General features: G+C 41.8%; 1 protein-coding gene across 6 annotated transcripts in view; it reads right to left on the bottom strand.

The window, feature by feature from the left end:
• Positions 1–597: 597 nt before the first annotated feature.
• The window catches only part of SECISBP2 (SECIS binding protein 2), a 47,379-nt gene continuing 28,000 nt past the window's right edge, over positions 598–19,976 (bottom strand). For all 6 annotated transcript variants that reach the window (XM_075067198.1, XM_075067196.1, XM_075067195.1 and 3 more), the window contains 7 exons: positions 16,697–16,866; positions 14,879–15,017; positions 8,567–8,726; positions 5,431–5,651; positions 4,556–4,710; positions 3,463–3,667; positions 598–2,296 (listed from right to left, as the gene is read on the bottom strand). In XM_075067198.1, coding sequence (XP_074923299.1) covers positions 2,187–2,296; positions 3,463–3,667; positions 4,556–4,710; positions 5,431–5,651; positions 8,567–8,726; positions 14,879–15,017; positions 16,697–16,866 — 1,160 coding nt within the window. In that variant the 3' untranslated portion in view covers positions 598–2,186. The remainder of the gene's footprint in view (positions 2,297–3,462; positions 3,668–4,555; positions 4,711–5,430; positions 5,652–8,566; positions 8,727–14,878; positions 15,018–16,696; positions 16,867–19,976) is intronic.

The raw sequence follows: 19,976 nt of genomic DNA on the forward strand, positions 1-19,976 counted from the left end.
CAAACTGCTCTCTGCCCCTTCCGCCCCCCCCTCCAAAAAAAACCACCAAAAAAATCCAAACTAAACCAAAGCCTCTCCTGTAGTGGTATTTGCAGCTATAAACATTCTAATAGCATAGTGCAGCCATAACCAGCTTCATACACAACAGTTTGCATTGCTGTAAGTACACAGCAACCTCCTACTGGGCCAGGAATGTCTATTGCCAGCCCAAATTATCTTTCAGCACTGGACTCTTTCCCCACTCCCAACGTCAAGTTAAGGTCAGCTGCAATTATGGAAAAGTAGAAAGATCTCATATCCAGTGATCAACTCAGTGTCAAAGCAGAGCTGCTTTGTATCCTTTTACTGACTTCACTCCCCAGAGCATAAGATTGTGGTTCACATATCAATCTCAAGCATTAGCTACGCTCTAACTACAGGATGCTATAAAATGTCAGTTTTACACTTAAAAAAATCATTTCAAGGTTGACTTTTGATATTACCTCTGTTGCTTTTGGCTTACCTGTGACACTCCCCCAGCAGGAGCGCTGTGCTCGAGAAGCTGAAATGAAGTTGCTCTGAGCATTTAGAAGCAGTGCATGGCAGACTACACAGAGGTACTAGTTGCACCTGGGATTTACAACCATTTTATTTTGCACACTGAAATCAGAAATCTTAAATTTTCATTTTCACCCTTATAAAAATCTGAATACTCTACTGCACAATTTGGCCCTCTCCATTAAGTGTGCCATCTTCATTCTAAAAATATATAAGCATTGCTATTTATAAAAGAAACCTCCCACAAAGGTGCTCTATCACCAGATACATGTCAACTTTAAAAGAAGTTTCAATATCAAAAGTAAATTAAGCCTGTCTTCAGAAACTTCTCTACATTTGGTACACAATTATATACAGTCAGTCTTGGCTCTAACATATTAGCTCTTTTCCCTCAAATTAAGACTTCATTATCGGAATCAAAATTCACAATTGTACATAAAAACAGTAACAACAGGACTGACACTCTTCTGAAGGGAAGAGCTAAGACCTCACGTACTGTATTCATGCAACTAAGTACATTGCTGTGTAATTCTCTCTTATGCAACAAGGGCACACAAATGGCTGCCCTTGTTGCTTGGCTGAGGCAACTGGACAACAGCTAAAGAAAATGCAGGCAGCAGGTGCATTTTGAAGAAAGCAGTTGCCCTTCCCTGCAGAATTCAGTACCATTGCTATAGCACTGCTTTCTCCAAGCTGTGGTACTCTTAAGGCAAGGAGAACAAATTCTGTAAGAGGAGAAAGGGGGCAGGAACAGGCTGGCCCACCACCTTCCCAGAAACATTCCTAACCTCTGCCAGCAAAAGGGCTCTATCTGCATCAGATCTTAAATGCTCTCTAAGGCAGGAATCTCCTTTGTGGCCCATTTTAATTTTACTAGCTTCCCCATCTCAGGAATTTTGACTCATTACCCCTGTCCCCCTCCCAGTTGCTGCATACCCTAAGGGAAGGAAAGGAGATTATACCTGACTTGAAGCTAGAGCTCGTTGAATTTTTTTTTTTTTTTTTTATTTTGGAAAAGGCTATTTTCTCCTCAGAAAATCATTCCAGCAGAAAGTTTCCAGTTTTTCCAAGAAAATTTCAATTTTCCATTGGGAAAACAAAAAGTGACTGCTCCTACCTGGAAGGTTCTTGTCAATCTCACTTTCTGCCTGCAGGGAAAGTGAAATTAACTAGAGCCTTCCAGGCAGATGACCAGCAAGGTGAAATATTCTCCCAAAATGAAGAAGGTTTTCAGAATTTGTGTCTCAAACAAATGTTGAGGTTTTGTCTTCTGGTTAGCTCTACTTGTGGCACCAGACACCAGCAGTAAAACCCTTAAAAACCTGGCAGGAATGAGTTTGTTTTAATACATAAGTGGTCCTAGGTTTCCCCTCCCTTCAAATTAATTCTCTAATACAAAGAATGAAGCAGCAGCAGCTTTAACAGCCAGTCAAGTACACAGAACCCTGTAAGAATCAGCCAGTGTTTCATGCATTCCAGTGTGCATTTTAAGTGAGATCAGAATAGTCTTCTTAGCCAACTTTAGACCTTTCCTAGATTACACTTTATTTGCTACACCTCGCAGCTTAGATAGACCACTGCTTTTAGATAATTCAGTATTTACATATCTATGTAAAAAGTAATAAGGCCCAATAAAATATGATCCAGCTTTACTGAGGCTCTTCTAAATTCAAGGTCAGCATTTCAGTAGTGGCAATTTTTTCTAATTCCAAGGCATAAGGGTTATACTCCTCCTCAAGCTTTCTCTTCCAGATTTTGACTATAAACAAAGAACAGAATATTAGTATGAAAGTCACTTTAATTTCTCCCAGAGTATTGCACAGGTTCCCTCCCACCCCCAAGTTTAGTATTCATAGACAACCCTACTTAAGCACTGAAATGCTCAATCTCCTAGCGTGAAGGACAACTTGAGAACTGAGGGAGAAATCAGCATGTAAGGGACTCTTAAGCCAACACACTTTGCAGCACCTGCTGGAAGACAGTCCCCCTGGAGAAGTTTCAAATTATCTAATCCTATGTTACTTCCCACTTTTTAGGAACTGATACAGACTCATTTGCCTACTGCTGTTTCAAAGTAATGATGAATAACTTTATATCATAAGCACATTTTATTTATAGATCCTAATATGGACACACAAAGTTATACATAAAAAGGGATCATTCCTTCAGTACTGCAATTGCAGTACTACAGGGTTGAAGGCGTTCATACAGCACAGAAAGAGTTCAGGACAGAAAGAAGAATCTTACACAGTTGAAGCTGTAGTAGCAAATTGTCAAACTGTTTAACCAGAATTTTGCCAGTCTGCTTGGGCCAACTGGTCTTACAAGAGGTGCCAGTGGAATTTTAGCCACAAATGGTCAGGAGCTCTGTTACAAACCTTAAATGAAAGAGCAGCACATGCCATCTACCACCAGGTGGACTATTTCAGAAATTACTTAAAGGAAGAGTGCCATCTACGAAGGATACATTCATCTACACAGCAAAAGCTGTTCACAGGTTAGCCTAGCTGAGCTAACTTAAACTCAACTAGCATGGATAACTTAGTGAAAACAGCACATCATGGGCTTCAGCGCAGGTAGCATAAGCCCAGCACAGACCATGAGTACACTTGGCTTGCTAGCCTGCTGTATGCTGACTTCACTGCTAATACTACCTGCGCTAGCTCATGCAAAGCTTTTGCCGTGTAAACAATAAAACTTCATGAAAAACTAGGTTTTCTTTAGATGTCTCCCATCCAAACAGCAACCAGGTCTGATTTCAATTCATGAAGTCTGATAAGGTCACAGGCCAAAGTGACGTGTTTGCCCTTGCTAACCAGACAGCCTTAGACTGCACTGCCTCAGAAAGATTCTGATCAGAGAAGAATTTTAGTACAAGGGAAGGAAAACTGATTGAACACACAGAATAAACCACTGAACACTCACTGTAATTTGGTACATCCTCATCAGATTCCACATGGGGCGTTTTACTGGTCTTGGACAAGCTCTTCTTTTCATATTGACTGGTTAAGATTGTGCTGTGTTTTTCACTTCCTCCCCCTTCAGCTACCTCTTCCTCTAAAGCTGCCACCATATCTTTGTATGCATGCCTGGCTTCCATTGTCAGTTCTACCATTTTGTGAAAGTGGTCCTAACATGGACAAAAAATAGGAGAGAAGCCAGTGATAAGAGAACATGAAACACTATTATGGCTTAAACCATATTTCTCTGTTGAAGTGTGTAAAGATGTAGGGTACAATTTTTGTACCCCTTCTACTCAGAATATTAAATAATCACGTAAGCAGGCAAAACAGAATAAACCATGTACTTGGATTTTGTTTTGTAAGTGTTTTATCTTGTTTTGGTTAATGGTAACAGGGAAATAATCGAGGCTTTATGATGCAATGAGGAACTCAAAGGTACATTTTAAAGCAACATGTGGTTTTAGCCACACATCTGACAAGCACAGCTATAGTGTTTGTATAGATTGCTTTGAACTTAATGTGTTATAAGCATTATGTATCAGTTTGAAAATGTAGTCCCCCTCCCTCTTGGAAAGTTTCATTTAAACTAGTATTCTACCAGCCAGAAGAGGAAGATTATTCTCGATTTTCAAGTATCTCTTTCACTAACGTTCAGTATCCCTCTCTGTCCCTGGTTGTTCTCCCAGTTTGCAACAAGGTTGTTGAGGGGGGAGGGACGGAGATGGCTGGGGGGCTGCCACTAGGCTGCTCCCTCCACACAACTCACCAGGTATTTAAAATACCTGTTATGCTTAAGAGCAGATCTGGGTAGAGAAGAGGCAGAGAGCTGGCCAAAAATACATCTGTGAACAAAGCAAAAAGGAGGAAGGTGCTGTGGAAATAAAATGTTAATTCTGTATAACATTATAAAGCAACTGACTTGTCAAGAGTATAAATACAGAAAATGGAGTGAGAGAGAGACTGACTAGCTGCCTCGGAGTCAAGTCTTTACTGTACACAATACACACAGAATAATACTAATTAAAGGTGTGAACCAGTGTCTTTGTTCAACTCACCTGAGCACCATCATAACTGAAAATTCCCACCACACTGACAGGCACTGCTTTGTTCACACAACGTCCTAGAGCTTTGCGATTGAGAGCAAAGACAAATGGGATATTCTGTTCACAGGCACAGTCAATAATGGTATGTAGAGTCTCATCCAATCCACCTGGAAGAGACAGAGAACTGAGAATGAGACTATTCAAAAAGTATCATTTATTCAATCCAGTTATAACTAAAAGGCATTATTGCCAGAAGTCCCTTAGTAAAAGCTACAGGTTTAAGATGCTGCATTTAGAAATGCCAGAATGTATGTGTTAAAAAAATATATTTACGAATGTGCGGTGCACAGAAATATGACTTGAAGCTGAATAGAGTACTGTAGGATCTGCTCATCTAGAAGGTTAGTCTGACAATTCTCCCTTTAAATCAACTTGAATCCCCAGATAAAATTTGGAGTTTAATAGCAGTGTTATTACGTTTGAAGAACAAAGATTGGACTGACACACCAGCACCACTATAAACTGTATAAAACAATGCAGTGTGGCTAAAGATGAAGTATTGCTGTCAAAAAAAACAAAAAACCTAAAAGCTAAGTCACTTCAAGATCACAGATCAAAGACAACGATCTGAACACTAGTTACTTAGAACATTTCAACAATACATCAATGACAAGTTGATAAATCGTCCAACCAGTCATTTGTTCACTCTAAGGAATCAGAAAGCAATCTGATTTACTTTTCAAGGAAGGCACCTATAAATCACTGGTCTTCCATGGCAGTTTTCTCCAAGTGTAAGATGTGGCCCTCAGAGGGCACTACCATCAATATAACAAGTCTGTTCTACATTTATCTTATGAAAATAAAACTATTTTTTGTAAAACATTTACCCTTTGACTGAATCTTTTCACAGTTTGGAGAGATGATGACACATTTCAATTTTTTCAACTTCAGGTGTTTCAAAACTTCTCTGAGCCCCATAACAAGTCTGCGTTTTGTCTTGGCCTTCACTGGGTCTTTCTGATACAAGCGATCTTGGAAACGAACCAGTTCTTTTAGAAGATCTGTCACACAACTATCAACTTCTTTACTAAGTACCTGGCTACAGTAACTGGAAAAAAAAATAAGCAGTTGTTCAAGTGTTAAATATTCTGCAGTTGCAAACATAACTGCATTCTCTCAAATACACGTTCTATGTACAGGACAATAAAAATTTTTTTCCAGGTTTTTCAGTGCATTAAAAAAATACAAGGAGGTTGGTTTGTTTCTTGACACTCCAGCTCCTGTATCAAGTTATACCAAGACATATCAAGATAAAGGACTAGTTTTGCTAATGAAAGTTTCCCCAAGGTCACGGCCTATTTTCACTCATAAGAATCAAGAGATCGCAACCATATTGTAGAAGTGCTATTAGATTTCTATAGCACTGTCACTTATAACAAACTGAAATGTCAAAGTTGGAGCAAGAGTCAAAGGCAAGGCACAAAGTCAATTGTATCATCATTTTACTTATCTCTGGTCCAGATCATGTCCTTGTGATCTGCCTGTGGGGGGAGGGGGGGTCCACAGAAAGAGCAGATGCACCTCATTCCTCTTAGCACCCAGTGGAAATCAGTGTGGAAAGTTAGGCTATGTCTACAGTAGAGACCTTACAGCAGCACAGCTGTACCGAATCAGCTGTGTCACTGTAAGGTCTCCCATGTAGCTCTCTATGGCAACAGGAGAGAGCTCTCCCGTCGGCATAATTAAATCAGCCCAACTAGCAGCGGTAGCTATGTTCGCAGGAGAGCATCTCTCATAGACATAGTGCTGTCCACACCTGAGCGTCTTTTGTTGCAAGTTAAGTTGGTTGGGGGAATGGAGAGGGAGCGTGTTTTTTCCATACCCTGAGCGACAAATTTTACTGACTGAAGTGCTAGTGTAGACATAGCCTGTGATAGCTGCACTGAAGTTTCCCCCAGACCTCCTCAACACTGGTAACTACTCTAAAAAAGGCTTTGGGGGACAGCTGTAGTGAAGGAAATCCCTGGCACCATGGAGTTAGGCTACTAGAAAGTGGTGGGATAAGTGGGTACAGATTCATAGGGCCTTTGTATGGATGATCCTGTACCCCCACAGATCCAAGATCCAGCCAGATCTCAGCACTCTGCAAGTCAGACCCTTGCTTTCTTGCTCTGAAGGTATACTGGAACCCACTAACTATCCCCACACCTGAAGGGAGTAATCCACAAGGGGAACCAAAGAGTTCCTTGCCCTTCCCTCCCATGAAGGGCGAGATCTGGTCTCCTATTTCTAACCGTTACTAACCTTACAACTGAAACTAGGTTTCATATTGGTTAGTCTTCTATTTCAGTGAGAATTTTTTTTTTTTTTTAAATAAAAGAACTTTATTTACCGTTTCAGATTTACCTCAGTAACAGTTTAATGGACAAGCCCATTAAAACAATTCAATGAAAATCCAAAACAATGTAATCTAGATGTAGTAAAGAATCCCCCACCCTGAATACCAAGCAATAGAAGACCTCTTTGGTTGAGTAGCCCTGAGCATATCCAGACCTATCTGCCATTTCAGTAAAATAATGTTGGGTTGCTGTGGACCCAAGAAATTTATTCACTTTAAAAAAAACACACAATTAAAAGTCACTTTTTTTACATTAACTAAATCTTGAAGCATAAAAAGGCTGTGGTGCCTTTTTGAAGAATGAAGATGAAAGCAACACTTACTAAACAGTTATGTCAATGGCAGAGTTTCATTTTTCCTATAGTGGATCTTTGACCTGCTGTTCAAACACAATAACCAAAGTTTCTCATCAAAAGGAAACATGCACACACAGCTGCTATCATAACATCTAAAGTGTTTGTACAAAAGGGCAACTAACTCATCCCCTTGATTTCTAATGCTAAATCACATTCTGCTTTGTACCTCTCTATCAACAGAAAACAAAGAAATATTCTAACCATAAGAGTGTTTTCAGAAAGGTGAAAGAGCCTTAACGCACTCTCTGTCTACAGTAAAAGCTTTATCTGGCATATTGGAGGAATGGGCAGTGCTGGTAAGTGAAAGAAGCCAGTTAACTAAGAGGGAGGGAGTTTGGGTGCAGGAGGGAGTACGGGGCTGGGACACGGGCTCTGGGAGAGAGTTTGGGTGCAGGAGAGGGCATGGGACTGAGGAGGGGTTTTGGGGTGCCCAATCTCAGGGGGGGGGTAACGTCGGGCAGCTCCGTATAAGCTGTGACCTGTCCTGGCTGCTACTAGGCGGAGACCCGGCAGGAGGCTCTGTGCGCTGCCCTCGCCCCGCCCCGAGTGCTGGCTCCGCAGCTCACATTGACCAGGAACTGCCTAGGAGCACCAGGGACCGGTTGCTGCTTGAAGGGAGCCACCTGAGGTCAATGTCCCCCAGATCCAGCACCCCAAAACCCTCCTTTGCCTCAACTCCCTGCCCTAAGCCCCCTGCCACACCCAAACTCCCTCCCGTGCCCCCCCCCCACGCCAAACCCCTCGTGGCCACTCCTCTGCCTAGGAGCAGCAGGGACATGTCACCCGTTCCGGGGAACCATCAGAACCAGGTAGGAACCTGCAGGCCCCGCACCAAGCAGACTATAAACCGGACTTTCTATGAAGATTAGAAATGCCGGTTTATAGAGCTTTCTGGTTCGTACAGGGTCAGATAACACAGCTTTTACTGTATAACTATGATTTATTCCACATTATAAGCAAGGTTTTTATGTTCCTAAGAGTATCTGCTCCTCCTTCCTTTTGTGGTCACTAAACCTATTATCCTTCTCTTCTCTGGTGATCTTGGATCTCCCTTCCTAGGCTGACTGACGACCTATTAGTACTGCACTTGCTGCTTACTGGGATGTCACTTATTAGGTGCTAACCTGCAGGAGAGTTGAAAATAAGAATTCAGAGTTGTGAGTTTTAAATTCAGTTAGCATTTCACAGAACGTTACTGACGTAATTTACCTTATTCGAGCAATGTCCTGCCTGTGGTACAAAGGAAGTGCCAATACTAAAAATACTTACTCTCTAAATCTCCTGCTATGAATTTTTGGAAGGCTGGAGTTTAGTGGTGTTGGACTGGAGGAACTTTCCGTAGAATCCTTAAGGTCTTTACATTCCAGGAACTCTTCTGAACTTCTCTGAGCTACAGAAATTGAGGTTATGGGAACATCTTCTGCTATGTCTAAGCATAAAGAAATTACCTGTTGTATTTGTGTTATAAAAGACAGACGAAAAATTGAACTGATCTATAAGTGAGAATGTAACTCAAGGACTCTCCTACACAGAAATAAGATAGGTAGTTCCTACCAGCCCTGCTTTTACCTGTTTCAGAGTTATTTGGATCATTTCTAGGACCGAAGTGAATGACCCAGCAAGAAGTATTAAAGTATGACCAGGGTTCTTTAGAATCTTTTCCCTATAGATTCAGATCTTTCAATTTTAAACAGGTTTGACTAGAAAACAGGAAGCAGCATGAGATGAAAAATTCACTGCCCAAAAACTTTGTTAATGCAGAGTTATGGCTGGCAGTTCCTTGAAAACCAGGAAAGGAAATACAGAGTTATGGTACACACCAGCCTTTTCCCAGCACTAAGTCTGCCCACTGGACCTGCAAGATGCAATATAATGTAAGTCATGGCTGCCCTATAATAAACAGATATGAGGAATGACTAAGTTAGTGTGCCACTTTACATGGTGTGGTGTCCCCCATAGAATTGTATTCTCATTCAATTGTACGCACTCCCAACTGCCCTTCACTGTGTTAGGGACAGCTGAATTTACACTGCATAGATTACATGCCGCAGACTGCCAAATTTCACACTGTAATGAGGAGAGTCCATCTGCTTTCTGGGCTAAGTTATGTCAGTTGTGCAAGTAAAGGAGCACAACAGTCTATCCTTGCCATGGAGATATGTAGCAGTCTGCAAGAAGCATGACAGTGCACTACAGAGCAGAGGTAAGTGCAAGTAATACTCTAGAGGGAATCTACAGGAAAAGGTTCAAGGGGGTGGTGACACCTGGCAACACTGGCTGCTTGGAAAGAGCAGATGAAATGGTTGAGTATACACTGGGTATAGCCAATTGCTGTTCATTATGCCAACCTAAATGCGACTACCATTCTCGGTTTTTCCTATCATACTCATGCTGTCCCTCCACAGTGCTCCATATCAGCAGCAAAGATTGACTGCTACGACATCTGTCAGGTGTTGCATAGGGCGTCACTCAAAGAGAACAACTAAGGTTGAAGGGCAGTGCATTTCCTGGTTTTAAGACATTTAAGTTCGCTGTATTAGACATTCTGGAAGAGTATGAGACACGTCAATCAACCTTGACCCTCCATTAAAGTTTTTGAGCACTGAATTTCACTTGTTTGAGGTGGTGATGGTAACAGTGAAGGGGGCACTGTTGGGAGGCACAAGAAGGCTTCCTGGGAACACCTTGCTTCCACCTCTCCGCTACTCTTGTTCCTTCCATCCACCTAGTAGGACTGCAGGCACCATGGGAAAGAAGGAGGGTGGTAACTGACAGGCTGTCAGAAGCACATCTACCAGCTGGAGTAAGCAAGGTAGCATGTAGGACAAGCCCAGAACTTGTATTCCACTTCAGTGACTGGGGAAGTGACTTTGCATAACTTTAGTATAAGAGGATTGCAGAGGTGTGAAGTGGTTAATTCATCTCAGTGTAATGTTCTCAGATGAATCAGAACACTCCATGGACATGAATACAATCTGATAACTCTGAGAAGCGTGAATTGACCTAGTCATCTTAATAGGTGTTATCCTCCCACACTATTCCAAAATCTACCCCTGCTGAAGTACAGCCCTTGCTGAAGTACACCAATTTTCAAGAAACTCTCACTATGCTCCTAAGCGTTCAAGCTCTTCTCTGGGTAGCTGTACCTGAAAACCCCTTGACAAAATAATTTCAACTTGCACCACTATCTCCATCCCTGACCCTATTGTGGCATTAGTAATATTATGGATGGTAGTTCCACCACAGTTAAGGTTGCACAGAATTTCCATTCTAACAGTTGTAAAAAAGATCTACACACATTTGGGTTAGGGTATCATTTTAAAAAATAAATTTGTGCACTACTCAATTTTTCTATAGCAATTTACAGGGAAAAAACGATTTGAGATTTGCTGTGACTGTTTTGAAGAGGACATGACAAATTTTTTTAATTTCTGACATTTCCTTTAGATCCCTTTTTCTAGATCACCTGATCACACATTACTAAGAAATCAAAAATTGATAAACATGATCCCTTGTTTGGCAGAGATGGGATTAATTATTGTCAATTGAAATTTGTGGTGTTAAATTTTCATGATAAATTAAAAAAACCACTCAACTGATGCCAGCATCATGGTTTTACATTAGAAAATGTAAATGTTACACCAACAATTAAAATACGACTTTCTATTACGGGTTCACTTTCTAATGCTCAGCAACCAGTTTGATCATTCTGACACTGATGAGAGTTGCAGCTACTCTCTTTTCTTTGCTCACGCTATTGTTACGAGAGAACTTGGCTGTGGTTATGTCAAGTCCTTCTGTGCACTTAGCCACCATTAACTGCAAGCAAGACCACCACAAAGTCAGGAATAACTTGAGCTTTGCATAAGCATGTGAAATAGCTGCAGTGGCAGCATTGCTAATAAGGGCAGACTAAGTGACAGGTTCATGAGAATGGGAGGAAGTGTGGATAACTGACCTTGGACCTGGGTGTCTATGACTGAGTTTCTTGCTATTATGACTAGAAGTTGCTTTGGTGACAAGTAGAATTCTGAGGTTTTTTCCTGATGATAGGAAAATTGTTAGCCCACTAGGAGTTACTACAAGTTATGTCCTTTGTTTTAAGCAACCTATAAAAAGTTTATAGTGTGTATTTGGAGAAGTTTGAGAGGTTTTCTACAAGCTAGGAGCCTGACATCCAACTCCCTAGCGACTAGGAAGAAGGCTGGCAACCAGAAACCTGCTGCTGACCATTCATCACCATCTCACGTTTTGGATAACTAGATCTGGATTGCTCTAGACTATTGCTATTTTAGACGTGCACTTCAGGCTCAAAAAAAAAAAAAAAAAAAAGAGAGATGATCTTTGAGTGAAAGCACTCGTGTGTACCAAGCATTTATCGGATGGAAGAGGTGGGTCCCCCATTGATTTATTTCCTGGGAATCAAAGACTAGTTACCACAGTTTTGGGTTCAGAAACCCCTGGGTAACACTATGGCTACACTGACACTGCTGCAGCACTTAAGTATAGCCACTCATTACAGCAACAGAAGGGGGTTCTTCAATCGCTATAGTTAATCCAGCTCCCTGAAGTTGGTCTATACTACACACGTATGTCAGTATGATCATTATTCAGAGGCATGAAAAATCCACTCCTGAGCAATGTAGTTATACTGACTGTAACCCCCTGCATAGAAAGCGCTATGTCAGTGGGAGGACTTTCCCCACTGACATAGCTACTGCCTCTCATGGATGTGGAGTAACTAATCTGACGGGAGAGCTCTCTCCAGTTGGCTTAGAGTGTCTTCATCAAAGCACTGCAGCTGCATCGATGCAGCATTTGTAGTGTAGACCTTCCCTAAGAGACAGTAGCTAAAAAAAATGGAAGAATTCTTCTGTCGACCTAGCACTGTCTAGAACAGCTTAACTATGTTGATCAGGGATGTGGATTTTCACATCCCTGAATAATATATTTGTGTTAACTTTTTAGTGTAGATCTGGCCTCAACGCCATTGTTCATGGAATGGGTGAGGAGCATGTAGAATGATTACATTACCCCAAGGCTACTGTTTACTAAAGTCTTCCTTCTTGTTAATACTATTTTCCATAATACTTCTAAAGTAAAATATAAGTATGCACATGGATTTTAGAATAGTTTGAAGTATAGATCTTAAACTATAAACTTTGCTCTCGGGGTAAAATTTCTAAAAGGACCTTGGCCAAGAGCAGACAGTCCACAACTAATGTGCGCACCACATCAAGAGACTTGCAAAGGCAGGACTCAAGCTTATAACACATGCGTACTACTCAGGTTCAGTGGCCATATTATCACCATGAGCCACGCACTTACTGTGATACTAGGGTGCTTGGAAAGCCTTTGGCTTCACAGTGCTTTCTGCTGCACATGAGCAAATGACTTTCTGTGGCTTGTCAGTGTGGTGTGAGCAACACTGTAGATCAGCTTTTAGTCTGTATAACTTAAAACACTGGTTTCCCAAAGCAATGGTGGTGCCAAACACCTGAGATCACCCGATTAGGATGGATAGCAGAGCCATAGTGAGAGCCTCAGGTGCATGCAAAAAAAAGTTGTAAGCACCATACAATTTTGATGTCAGATGATTTTAGGGGGGCTGTACTTCTGGAAACAGTTGCTCAAACAAACAATCTTTAAACTGGAAAATTAATCCTACCTCAGGCCTCCACTGGTCACAGCAATTTCCAAAACAACTGAAGCAAGCATTTTGGAGCACTTGGAAAACTGGCTGTTAAACAGTTAAATAGTTTCAATCTTCATTATAATTGATAAAAAATGTAATTACAAATGCAGGGAAAGTTTAATTCTCTTTTCATATGTTCAAGATTTTCAAAGAAAATCTTTAATAACTGAAGTATTTAGTTCAAATTTAAAGTCTCAATGTATATTCATAACATATACTGCATTATTCCGTACAGATTTAATTGGGAATAATGGAATACAGTGAAGACAGGGAAATGTTACTGAGGGATTTTATATATCAGCTACAATATGATTTATTAGCCTGTGGGGAGCAGTTTCCTTTTAGAAATGGTGGAAGTGGAAGCCCCACTGAATACCCCAGACTAGACAAAACAGTTAGTGATCTATATTGGCAAAGAAACGCATCAGATGACTTAAAAAAAGAGAGAGAGATTCTCTAGAGACATAGATGCAAGCTAGGTAACACTTCCCTTGGAGACTCCTACTATGCGACAATTTGGGCAATTTATGTACAATTTACAAATTCTGTTTGATACTGGAGACTCTGCATGCCCATATCAAAACTTTCAACTTCATTTTCAATGTGGGGCTTGTTTGCCTTCTCTACTATCTTTTGCCTCCATACTGAGCTAAAAACCCACAGGAACTGACAGAATAAATTCTTGTACCTAACACAAGGATAACACTGGAGGGTTGTTAAATATTGCTGATCATGTGCGCGTGCGTGCAAGAGATCATTTCCCGGGGACTTTATTTACATGACAAGGCAGATGAGTGCGCGGGAGGAGAGGGAAGAGGGAGGAAGAAGAGGGAAGGGCTGGGCAGGGATACGTGACACAAAGGACTGAAGTTTATGAAAGGGTCACTCACCAGCCATTTTAGAGGACGCTTGTGCAAGACAGCAGAAGAGCACTGTATGCAGGGGTTACAGAAAGGGGGAGAAGAGACCAGAAGCAGAAAGCCGGCTGCAGAAGCAAAACAGACTCCGCGATTCAGAGAAGTCATGGGCCACAGGAAGTGGATCCTTAACAGTGTAGAGGCCTCTGAAGCATATTTTGGGCTTAGGTCAGAATGGTGAGGAAACTGAGCAGGAAATCGTGTGCAGATATTTTATTGTTTTTTCTACAGCTGCATGTTTCTTGTGCTAGCTAAAGTAAAATGACTGGAACCCTTACAAAGACTGTAATCCGAAGAAGTGAAGTACAAATCCAGAGTACTCACAAGGCCAGAGTTCTGGGAAAGGGTAACTTTAAGCTTCTAGGGCATCTGGGGGGTGTCAATGCTAGTCCTACGCTTGGGCCCCCAGGAAGGCAGGACCCCATTTCAATGAACTGGTAACAGACAGAGCCAGTGCACATAAATGTGCCAGAGGGGTCAAGAAAAGAGACAATGCTGCAGGCTACTCACACCAAGGGAAGCTTAAGAGCATAAGTGTGGTAAGATCCAAACATGGTAACATGGTGAGCATCCAGGAGAAGCTTTACCAGTGCTGTGACACCATTACAAATACAGTAAATCCAACATATGTAGAAAGGAGGCAACAATAATTAGACTCGCAATTATCCAGCAGCACAGACACAGGGTATCAGCTCTAACAGTTCGGCTGGAACTTCACTCTGCAAAAGAAACCTTTTAGAAAATCCCCAGTGGAGGCCTGAGCTCTATAGTAATCTTAATTTCACAAGTCTTGTGTACAAGTCTTTTAAAGCAACAAGTGCAATTACACCCACACTGCCACCTACACACTGTCTACTCATCAGAAAGTGTGACATTGCTAGTGTTGTATCCAGTTAGCTAGCTCTTTAAAAAAATTAAAAAGCCTCCCCCAAACCAATAAAAAATAAGACATTCAGCATCAGGAAATACCTGTTTTGGTATCCTGAGTAAGTGTCTGATCTTCAGTTGTGGATTCTTCACACTGATGAACAGTATCTCCATCATCTTTTGGAATCGTCGTCTGTTCTAACAGGTGCTGTTTTCGCTGTTCTCTCTCTTTCAAAATAATCTTAAAAATTACACAGATCAGTGTCAGGCAGGCACCAATACAATCAAGTTTTAACACCGAGACCAATTACATAAACATTAACTCCACCATGTCACTAAGGTTTGAGTTTCATTGTAGGTATATCCCCTCACTCCAGGTTCAGGCAGCCTGATGTCAGAGTAAGTATAAAGACTGAAGCCAAAAGCCATATATGCCCTAGCCTGCCTCTGTATCAAAGGGGAAAAGATGAATTTTCTGCCCCTACATTAACACTGTTGCTTTCGAATGGCTATCATCATAACTGGAAGAGAAACTTCTGGTGGTCAACTACAAGGACTGAGAGAAAAGCTGAAGAGTAGTGATGAGTTAGAGCAAAAAGTTGGCCCCCAAAAGAGAGGCCAATAAAAGTACTGAAGTATGAACATAAAATGTGAGAGTAATCCAATTTCATACACATTTAAGGTACTTTGCTGGATTGAGGCTTTACTCCCTCACATCCTACTGTGTAAAAGCCAGTCAGTCTGTAGTACATCAGTGTTCCTCAGTTGCAGGGGTGCGGTGGGGGGAGAAAGGGAAAAGAGACAAATCTGAAGGGTACAGAGAAGATGAAAAGGAAAGGAGAGTGGTGGTACAGGGTAATAAAGGGGAGTACTGGGGATGAGGAAAGCTGTGTAATACTGGAGCCAGTCTGACGACACATTACAAGTGTGCTGCTACAGCTAGAGCGGTGGACAGCTTCTTGAAATCAGTCATCCTTCCCTGTATTTGCAACAGCCCCCAGAGTAGCTTGCTATGCAGCAGGTAAAATGTATGGGGCTACTGGCTCAGTTGACTGGTCCAAGCTTTGTGATCACTCACACCACAGGGCCCAGTTACAAGAGGGGAAAAACAAGTCTGTATTAGCAGGGGAAAAACAAGCAAAACCAGATACTTCTATTACAATGGCTCCTAAATGTGCTAAACCCTGTACAGCAAAAACAAAAACAACAAAAACCCACGGAATACTGTTCCCAGCCTGAAACAGATAAACAACGGGTGGTGATGTCCAAGGCAGCACATGGCACACTGTTTGTTAGCAATAGTTTTTATATTGTACAATTTTCAGGTGCACTTCAGCAGTGCAGAGAGTTATTAAACCATCCTAACTGGCTCCATGAGGATCTCCTTGGACTAAGGAATCCCAGGTGATATAGAACTAATGCTATGCCATTGGCCTCAGTATAAAAAAGGGATGCCCAAGAGGTGTGGGAAGGGACCCAGATGCCCTTATATTTTCAGCTTCCATAAAAGCTCCATGGGCAACCAGGCAGAGATTAGAGAATCTTACAGGCTGTTATAATTTATGCTGGGGATCAGACCATCATGCCCAAACCTGCACTGAGCACAGCCTGGCTAAACTACAGAACTTGGTATCTAAATATGTTTCCCCAACCAAAGATTTGAGCACCTTTGCATACATACAGGCCTCATGCTATAAAGTGGCTTGAGTCTGGAGTAGAGAATGCTGATTTGGAACACTGAAGAATATATTTAGCTTGATCATATACAAGAACTTGTTTGTTTGTTTTTTTTAAATCAAAGATATCTAAAACTGAATTTGTAGCAAGGCTAAAATCCAGATTAATACATTTAACAGATGATGGTGATATAGTTAAAGAGAATAGTAGAGCTATTTAATAAATGGTAATAAATTGGAGCACCTTTTTAAGAGATGTTGGTTTCTTTGCTTTGGGGACTTCTCTCTGCTTTCCTTTCTTTACCAAAGGAGCACTGGAGTCCAATGGATTATGTGGTGTCTTCCCTTGATTTAATTGTTGATTTTTTGTTACTGTTGTAGGTTCTTTTGAAAGCAATGGTATGGCACCGCCAACTGAGATAAGAGAGTTTTCATCAGACAGCTGTAACTCAATGTTAACATCTGAACAGAGTCTAAGGCAAATTTAGTATTTGGCTGTCGTTAGTGTAAATGCAACAGGTCCTCTATCATATAAAAAGGCTTTTATGCAATTTATGAGTTGAGGGGGAAGAGGGAGGAGCTTTAGTCTGTCTCAGCTCCTTCCCCCAAAAAATAGTACCTTACCCATCTCTATTATACCATCAGCTTAATTAGCTCTGATCTCTCAATCTTAAAAATATGGAGAAGAAATTAAGCTAAATATTGCAATGCAGGCTACATTCAATATCATACCAATCCAATTTGAGAAATTTTAAGAAACCTAAGTTCTGCTTAGACTTGCCATTTGGAATTTTGTCCTCTCTACCTCCACAAACAGATTCTATGGTAGCTTCAAGAATGTGCAAGAGCTTCTAGAATTATTTGTAGTGAATAAGTTAAATGTGTCTAACCTCCTCCACCCTTTGTATTTGTGAATTGCTTGCAAGCCAACACCACCCAATTTCTATTGGAGTGTAATAAATGAGATATCTATGGTACTTATAAGGCTCCCATCATCACATGTCAGCATTGCACAATCTTTAATGTATTTATCCTCACAATGCTCCCATGAGGTAGGGAAGAATTATCCCCATTACAAATGGGGAACTGAGGCACAGAGACAGTACGCGACTTGCCCAAGGTCACACAGGAAGTCTGTGGTTGAGCACAGACTGCACCTGGATCACCCAAATCCCAAGCTAGCACGCTAACTACACTAACCATTGGACCATCTTTCCTCTAACATACTCCCAATAAGAATTTCTAGCTGCATCAAGTCTGTGAAACTTTCAGGATCTGCACAGAAATCATTTTACCTTAGTACTTCAATGAATAAGACATCAGAAGTAACAGCAGAGTGAACTTGCTATATTTGTTCCTGAAAATATTGCAAGTCACTTTTTGTATCGCTCTGCTTAGAGCTTTCAAGGGAATTTACATAGTATCTTCCTAATATCAAGCAAGTTACTCAGAGCTGATTAGCTACTGTGCACTCAGATTACTTAAAGCTGATACAAGACAGCTTCTCCTCCCTTCGGAGAGAAGGCTTTGGATTCTTTGACCATGGGATGGTGTTCCAAGGAGGAGGAGACAGGCAGAGACGGGCTCCACCTAACAAAGAGAAGGAAGAGCATCTTCGCAAGCAGGCTTGCTAACCTAGTGAAGAGGGCTTTAAACTAGGTTCACTAGGGGAAGGAGACCAAAGCCCTGAGGGAAGTGGGATACTGGGAGGAAGCATGAGCAAGAGAGCCAAAGAAGGGAGTACTCCTGCCTCTTACTGAGAAAGCGGGACAATCAGCGATTTCTCTTAAGTGCCTATACACAAATGCAAGAAGACTGGGAAACAAGCAAAGTGAACTGGAAGTCCTGGCAGAGTCAAGGAACTATGATGTGATCGGAACAACAGAGACTTGGTGGGATAACTCACATGACAGGAGTACTGTCATGGATGGATATAAACTGTTCAGGAAGGACAGGCAGGGCAGAAAAGGTTGGAGAGTTGCACTGTATGTAAGAGAGGAGTATGACTGCTCAGAGCTCTGGTATGAAACTGCAGAAAAACCTGAGAGTCTCTGGATTAAGTTTAGAAGTGTGGGCAACAAGGGTGATGTCATGGTGGGAGTCTGCTATAGACCACCAGACCAGGGGGATAGAGGTGGACCAGGTTTTCTTCCGGCAACTAACAAATTACTAGATCACAGGCCGTGGTTCTCATGGGAGACTTCAATCATCCTGATATCTGCTGGGAGAGCAATACAGCAATGCACCGACAATCCAGGAAGTTTTTGGAAAGTGTAGGGGACAATTGCCTGGTGCAAGTGCTGGAGGAACCAACTCGGGGCAGAGCTCTTCTTGACCTGCTGCTCATAAACCAGGAAGAATTAGTAGGGGAAGCAAAAGTGGATGGGAACCTGGGAGGCAGTGACCATGAGATGGTCGAGCTCAGGATCCTGACACAAGGAAGAAAGGAGAGCAGCAGAATACAGACCTTGGACTTCAGAAAAAGCAGACTTTGACTCCCTCAGGGAACTGATGAACAGAATCCCCTGGGAGAACAACATGAGGGGGGAAGGAGTCCAGGATAGCTTGCTGTGTTTTAAAGAATCCTTATTGAGGTTGCAGGAACAAACCATCCCGATGTTTAGAAAGAATAGTAAATATGGCAGGTGACCAGCTTGGCTTAACAGTGAAATCCCTGCTGACCTTAAACATAAAAAAGAAGCTTACAAGAAGTGGAAGCTTGGACAAATGACCAGGAAGGAGTATAAATATATTGCTCAGGCATGCAGGAGTGAAATCAGGAAAGTCAAATCACACTTGGAGTTGCAGCTAGCAAGGGATGTTAAAAGTAACAAGAAGGGTTTCTTCAGGTATGTTAGCAGCAAGAAGAAAGTCAAGGAAAGGGTGGGCCCATTACTGAATGAGGGAGGCAACCTAGTGACAGAGGATGTGGAAAAAGCTAAATGTACTTAATGCTTTTTTTGCCTCTGTCTTCACAAACAAGGTCAGCTCCCAGACTGCTGCACTGGGCAGCACAGCATGAGGAAGAGGTGACCAGAAAGAAATGGTTCAGGACTATTTAGAAAAGCTGGACAAGCACAAGTCCATAGGGCCGGATACGCTGCATCTGAGGGTGCTAAAGGAGTTGGCGGATGTGAGTGCAGAGCCATTGGCAATTATCTTTGAAAACTGATGGCGATCGGGGGAGGTACCGGATGACTGAAAAAAGGTTAATGTAGTGCTCATCTTTAAAAAAAGGAAGGAGGAGGATCTGGGGAACTACAGGCCAGTCAGCCTCACCTCAGTCCCTGGAAAAATCATGGAGCAGGTCCTCAAGGAATCAATTCTGAAGCACTCTGAGGAAAGGAAAGTGATCAGGAACAGTCAGCATGGATTCACCAAGGACAAGTCATGCCTGACTAACCTAATTTCCTTCTATGACAAGATAACTGGGTCTGTGGATGAGGGGAAAGCAGTGGATGTGTTATTCCTTGACTTTAGCAAAGCTTTTAATATAGTCTCCCACAGTATTCTTGCCAGCGAGT

Source organism: Chelonoidis abingdonii, chromosome 6 (genome assembly GCF_003597395.2).
Source record: "Chelonoidis abingdonii isolate Lonesome George chromosome 6, CheloAbing_2.0, whole genome shotgun sequence".
Taxonomy (NCBI): Eukaryota; Metazoa; Chordata; order Testudines; family Testudinidae; genus Chelonoidis; species Chelonoidis abingdonii.